This window comes from Rhinolophus hipposideros, assembly GCF_964194185.1.
Source record: "Rhinolophus hipposideros genome assembly, chromosome: 11".
Classification (NCBI taxonomy): domain Eukaryota; kingdom Metazoa; phylum Chordata; class Mammalia; order Chiroptera; family Rhinolophidae; genus Rhinolophus; species Rhinolophus hipposideros.
In genome coordinates this window covers 52,268,104-52,275,125 of record NC_138057.1, presented here as the reverse complement: position 1 = coordinate 52,275,125, position 7,022 = coordinate 52,268,104, and the positions used below count along the sequence as shown (strand labels likewise).

The window sequence follows — 7,022 nt, the reverse complement described above, 5'->3', positions numbered from 1 at the left end:
TATATTGGGTTAAATAAATTATTAATTACACCTGTTTCTTTTTACCTTTCTAACATGGCTACTAGAAAAGTTTAAATTACATACATGGCACGGCATTGGTGTAGATACTCCCTCCCAGGGACATGGATTGTCTGTGTCATGCCTGTGGCCCCAGCACCTGGAACAGGGACCTGCACAGAGAGGCCTCGCTGAATGGGTGTGTGAATTGATGAATGAAAGAGTAGGTAAAGTCATGGATGAATGAGTGAATGGATGAATGAGGATTATATATGGTGTTCAAGGACTTGGTCAGTTTTTTCTAAATTGTGAAGGATTATATGTGAGTACACAGATGAATGAAAGAGAATCAGGGGTAGTTAGAATTGAGAAAAGCTCACCAAAGCTTTGAGGTAGGTAGTCTCAACGAGAATTTTAGGGGACCTAACTTAACGTAAGGGCCCAAGAACCTGGACCCTTGCCTCACCCCTTTATTTTCCTTTTCAAAAAAGTCCTCCTGTAGCACTTCTTAATATAAGCCAGGGACTGTGCTAGGCATTTTCCGTGTAGTAACTCCTTTAAACTTCATATCACCCTAGGAGGCAAACACTCGTATTATCTCCCTTTTACAGGTAAGGGAACTACGGCATAGAGATGTTACTTAACTTGCCCAGGATTACCCAGCACGTGAAGGGACTGGTTTCGAACCAGGCCTTCTGTCCCCAGCATTCATACCCCTAACTACTACACCATCCTGTCTCTCTTATGCTGTCATCTCGCCTCATCTCCAAGCTTCTATCCAGTAGATACACGTTTCTTTCTTCTCCCTTTACTGATCTCTTCCACCTGAATCCCTCAGACCTCGTATTCCTGGAGAAAGTTACCAATGAAAATTGCTTGCCAGAAACAATTGTAAGTAAATCCTAACGTCCACACAAATGAGATACAGACACACCATCACTGCATGGTCAAATGCAACGGCCAGGTAACGCTGCTCCCCCCACCCCATTCCTTGTGCACCATCCTTGAGCCGGGCCCACGCCACCTTCTGCTTCCCCAGCCCAGGAGGCTCTTCTCCCAGACCTGGGATTGGCCCTTCCCTGCCTTTCTGGGCCGATTTGAGGGAAGTGAGTGTTGGAGGAGCCTGAGACTTCACAACTCAGCAAATGCTTTACCTGTCAGTCTAGCAGATGTCTGCAAGGTGACTCCAGGGGTATAGCATAGGGGACTTTCCAGATATCACCTTGGCTAGTGCCCAGGGAATGACTCAATCTCATCCACCAGGGACTTGTTTCCAGCCTCAGGTTGGATCCCTCCAGTGACAGAGTGGCTGTGAATTTCCACCCACTGGGAGCAACGCCTCAATCCACCCCTTCAGGAACTCTTTCCCAGACTCAGCTTAAATCCCACCAGTGACAGAGTGGCCCTGAATTTCTACCTATTGGGAGCAGCCCTAGCCCAGGATCTCCACCTTCAGGGCCAAACACAGACTGGAACATAAGAAGGAAGCAACAAGCCATCTTCCTTCCTTTCTCTCTTTAAATTGTGAATAATAATGCATTTACGTATTCTCCCACTTAAAAAGTTGTTTCAATCCTTTGAAGAATCTTGCAAGGAAGCTTGGCTAGACAGCAGGCAGGGCAGTCCAGTGCCTCTGGGGGAGGAGCCAGGGTCTTCCATTCGCCTGTCTTTTGGTCCAGCAAGTAGGCATTTGGATTGATGGTGTAGTCCTTTGTCTGGACATCACTGGCTGTGGTGACACCCCCACATACGAACACTCTGTTGTCTCCAATGGAGCATATAGCATGGGACACATCCAACGGGCAGTTGTTGGGCAACAGGGGCACTGAGGCAGTCGTCTTGTTGGCTTTGATCTTTTGCAGGTTGATTTCCACGCTTTGCCTGTGGCTGTGCACGCAGAGAATGTTGTCCTGATGGAAAGAGAGCAGGGGCCGGTGGTTGAACTCAATGGGGAAAGTGATACACTGGACCACGTCCCCAGTGGTGGTGTCAAAGCAGTCCACCACCCCGACCCGGGAAATGTAGCCTTTCACCAAGCACCGCCCAGTGACAATGTACAGGTTCCGGTCCCCCTTTGTGATCACAGCTGTGCCATCCATAGGAATGCTCATCTTCCCTGCCAGGCACCAGGCCTCCTTGCGCTCATCGTAGCGATAGATGTTAGAGACATACCGCCTTGGGGCAATGCTCCCACCTACTGAGTACACGGTCCCCCCGCAGGTCACCATGGTGTGGAAGACAAGCCCAATTGGCAGGTCAGGCAACTTGGTCCAGGAGTTCTCATCCATGTCATACCGCCAAGCCGTCTTCAGCCCTGAAATCTGCTCAGTGGTGCCACCAGAGATGTATATGTAACGACCAGCAGAGGTGGCACTAAGTGCTGCTGCCCGATAGGGCATCTCTGAGAGCTTCAGCCACAGGTTCTCCTGTACGACATAGGCAAACACTCCATCGTTAAACTTGCCATGGGCCTTCTGGCCACCAAGGATGACCACTGAATCAAGCAGGGCTCCTTTCCGCTGGTAGCTCAGCAGGCTGGATGGCTTCTCCTGCTTGCGGTCCACAAGGACGCTCTCAATCAGGGCTGTGTGGACCGAGCTGTTATCGATGCCCATCAACTTGTTGCTGGCAAACATCAGTGTCTTGTTAGAGACGGCATTAAGATTGATGTAACTGAAAAACTTCTTAATATATTTTTCCCGCTCTTCCTTCCGGAAGTACACCCAATTGATGAGTGCACTGAGAGCCTGATCTTCGTTGAGCACGTGCAAGTTTTCATCTCGGAGCAGGCGGCCAAAGATGACAGGTGGACAGCGCATGAAATGCATGCAGCCCTCAGGACTGGCCCAGTAGTGGAAGTTGTCGCGAATGCCGGAGTAGGCCAAGTCTGATACCTCTTTGAGCTCAAACAACTCTGCCAAGAAGAGGTAGCGCAAGCAGTTGGCACGGCGGATGGACTTAATCAGGAAGTCACTGCAGTGGATTCTAAGGCGTGGTGTGCTGAAATACTGGGCCCCACGCAGGAGTTCCTCCACATTCTGCTCTGAGATGACCACCTTGCCGCTGTAGAAGTAGTCCAGGAGCTGGTCCACTGTGGCTGGACTCAGGTAGTTGGGGTCAATGGTGATAAAGAGCTCATCGGTGGTCTTCATGTCATTGCTGGAGACAAGGCTTTTCACCAATGGAGAGACAGCAGCCAGCACGTTGCGATGTGCAAAGAAGACATGGTGGTCCACAGTCAGGGCCATGTCCCAGTACTCTTTGCGTTTCCTCTGTTTGTTCAGGTTCTGTAGCACAAAGGTGTTGTAGTTTTTCTCGGTGAACTCCAGTTTCATGGTGCTTCTTGCTGGCTGAGGCAGAATACCAGCAGCAGGTACTGGGGAACAGACTTTCTCAGGCCTTTTCAGACTGATGGTTGCAGAGCAGCTGATCAGGGAGGAGTGGGGGTGGGAGAGAGGACGATGTCATAGAGTGGGTGAGGTCATCATAATGTAGCCCCCCACCCCCACCCCAGGCCTGTCTCAGAAGCACAGGACCTTTTTCCTCTCTGATGGCTCCAATCTGCCGAGGCCAGATACCCCACCAGGACCTAGTGCACAGGGTCCAGAGCTTAGGAAGAAACACAGAGATGGGTTGCAATTCCTACCTGAGACCTTTAAACCTCAGTTCAAGGCTGCTCCTGGAATGTCAGAGCCAGTTTGGGTGCGGGTAGCATAGGGAGGGATAAAGGGAAGCGGGGGGTGGGGGAGGAAAGGGACTATTAGATCATCTGGAAGAATTCTTCCATTGTACAGGAAGGAAACTGAAGCCCAGAGAAGAGACAGGACTTGCCCAAGATCACATAGCCAGTTAGAAGTAGAGCAAGGCCTGGAACCCAAGCCTTCTGTAACTCAGGACTGTTGCCACCCTTCCAGGAAGCTCCTAACTACTCAGCTTTCCCCAATCTCTGATTCTTAGAGCCTTTTTCTGCCAAGGCTTCTGAGCATCAGAGGAGAAGAGAGCTCTGTCCTTTGGCTTCTGACCTTTGTGGCCACAGATTCCATTCTTTAAAATAGAGAGAGAGGTGGAAGCCACTCATTGGAGCAGGAATGCAGCAGTTAGCCACACAGTGGGTGGGAGTGCCTCTGAAGCCCTAATTACTTCAGTTTCACAGCAAACTGGGACTTTCCCTCCATATTTTCAAGTCTCTAGTTGTAAAACGTTGGGGGCTGTGGTGGTTCAGCTCTCTCCATTAAGTGTGGACGTGGACCAGTTGCTCATTATCTCTAAATCTCAGTTTTCTTGTGAGATGAGAATAATAGTACCTGCTTCAAAGATTATTAAGAATTTATATAAGAAAATGACTAGAGAATGTTAAGTACCGTGTTTGGCAGGTAGCAAACGTTCAGTAAATGCTAGCTGCCGTTACTTTATTAATATTACATTAGTTCACCAAGAGCTGGTGTTCCTGGCTGCTCCCTTCATAAATATTTGCCAGCGTGGTTCTCCATTTGTGGTCGTTGGTGTTAGGCACGGCCAGAGGAAGGAGTCGCAGGAGACCAAAATTGGTCTATTAGAATTTATTTGGTGTGTTTGAGCTGTGGGAGATCAGGCTAGAAAAGACCCTAACCTCCCCGAGTATAAAGAGGCATGGAGGGGGGAAGTAGGAGGGGGTATATGGGACTGTTTTTCCTTCAATGCTTCAGGGGTTTTTTGTTGCATTGTCTCTGGCAACAAAGGGTTTCAGGACATGACCAAGCTCTGGGTTCCACTTTCTAGCCCTCAGGCAGCTGACTGGACCACCCAGGCCGGCTGAGCATTAGCTCCTAGGACACAAACACAAGCCAGCAGGTACAAGGTCCAAAGCAAGACAAGATGGCTTTTAAGATAAGAAGGTTTCTGCTCCTGGTCTAAATATGGCCTAACAGTTGGGAAGTCTGGAACCCCAGGTCCCCTGTGGTCAGGCTCCCTATATTTCTTCCCACCACGCGATGGGGCTGGAGAGTTATCTCCCGCGGGGTAGCCAGCCGGTGGACCCCAGCGCGTCGGCTCCGCCCTCGCTGGGCTGCACCCCTTTCCCGGACGCGGAGAGCCGCGGGGTTTCCCTTTTTCTGATAGCCTGCCACACGCCTGCGTCCCCTGGGGCAAAGGAGACAGACAGCACAGGTCTAGCTGTTATGACCCTGGAATCCAAATGGCAGGGCCTCCCAGGATCGCCACAAACACACCTGTGTCTACTTTACAGATGGGGCAAGAAGCCCCAGGTGGGGTGTGCAGGACCCGGGGGCCAGAAAGGAACCATCTCAGATCAGGGGTCCCCTCACCCTCGGTGGCCCGCCCTGCGGGATACTTGCGGACTCTGACAGCTCAGCAACCCTGCCTCCGCGGGGTGTGAGGCTGCCGGTATCCGGTAGCGTCTGGGCCAAGGAAGGGTAAGGGCCAGGCAGAGCCCACCGCGGAGGGGGGCTGGCTCCTGCGGGCCCCACCCAGACCAGGCTTTGGGGCTCCCAGGAAGGGGCTCAACATGCAGGCCCCTGCGGCATTGCGAGATGGTGTAGAGGGACCCCCACCCCATTTCCTCTAACCTGGGCTCAAAGCCCCACTCCTGACCCTCAGTACGTCCTTCACGACCCTACTAGGAAAACTCAGTGTCACCCGGAGCCGTGGAATGTGAGCGACCACCTCTTTCCCTCTCATTATTATTCACTGTCTCTTCCCTCATCCTTTCATTTCACACCTGGATTTTTCTTTACTTGACATTTGATAATTTGAAAATTATTTGAAAGTACCTACCTTTGAATGCTGAATCCTTTCACCTTGATGCCTGAATGGGATTGAGGCATTCAGTCTCTTGAGATACCTGTCTGCACAAGGCTAAGAACTTCTGTTTTCCTCGTGGGAAAAAGGCTTAGATTTCAACCGCTCTGCCACAGACTAGCTGTGGGCCTTAGGTGAGTTCCTCCTGGCTCCTTTCTTTCCCTATGAGAACAACTGAGCTCTACTTCTCCAGCCCTGCTCTTGAGAAGCGGCAGCGAATTGGGAAGAGGATGAGGCTTGTTGGTATTGATGCCAAACACCTTCTCACTCCCATTGGCCTCCAGGCCTGCCCTAGTGAGAGGCTGGCAGATGTCACCTCCTGGGACCCCTTTACCCAGGAGCAGGGGTTGAGTGGGTCAGGTCCTGCTGCTTCAACTGCTCCCTTGCCCCAACACCCTTCAGTCTTGGGAGCATTTTGGTAGAGGAGGTGGCAGTGCTCCCTTTGCTTTTGTTTTAGGCCCCAGAACACCAGGGCGAGAAGGTCTCTCATGAGATGCTTCCATCTAGATAAGAAAGTTGGGCCTAGGAGGTGTCACGGAGACCTGAGAGGATCCAATAGACGTAACTCCACGTGCCAGACCTTGTACAGCGGGACAAATTGGGGCCAAGAGAGGATAAGGGGCTTGTTCCCCTCAGAGTGCGCAGAGCTAGGACTTAGAGCCCGAGTTCCTGACTCCTTCCTCTGCCCTCTGGCTACAAAGGAGAGCTGGAATCTGGCTTGTCTTCTGCGTTTGCTGAACTCATGGGAGCTGCCATCTCTAAGAAATCTATTAAAGAAGTGAGATTAGTGCCCACCTGCTCAGCTAGCTGTATTGTGTAGCTTTTCTTCAGCCTGGAAAGCTCCCCTGGTCAGCTTTTTCCTTATTTCAGCTGAGGAAACAAGACTCCAGCCTGAAGAGGCTGGCTGCATGCCAGCATCCACCAGCTGGTTGTGTGTATGTGTGTCTGTCGGAGCCACCGGAAAGTTCACTGACTAGTTATTGAGTCCCTGTTGCTCATGGTGGCTGCCCAGATAGGGCCAGCAAAAGGCCTCAGCTTAAGGCCCTCACCTATCCTCAGTGTTCTGCCTAGCTCAGCATTTTTTGTTCATGGAGATTCCCTAGGGGAGGGGACCCTAATATTCTAACCTTCTGGAGACCATCAGATATATATATGTATGTATGTATGTATGTATAAATTTGTTGGGAAGCTCTGAAGAAAATGAGGTGTGTGTTTTAAAGATACACAGA

The 7,022-nt window shown here is 50.9% G+C and overlaps 1 protein-coding gene across 1 annotated transcript; it reads right to left on the bottom strand.

Moving 5' to 3' along the window:
* Nucleotides 1-1,553: 1,553 nt before the first annotated feature.
* CCIN (calicin) lies at nt 1,554-3,332 on the bottom strand (the record flags this gene model as incomplete). The annotated part of the gene is made up of 1 exon (XM_081066895.1): nt 1,554-3,332. One exon carries the CDS (start codon nt 3,330-3,332, stop codon nt 1,554-1,556), a length of 1,779 nt encoding a protein of 592 aa, XP_080923021.1.
* Between the last annotated feature and the right edge of the window lie 3,690 nt (nt 3,333-7,022).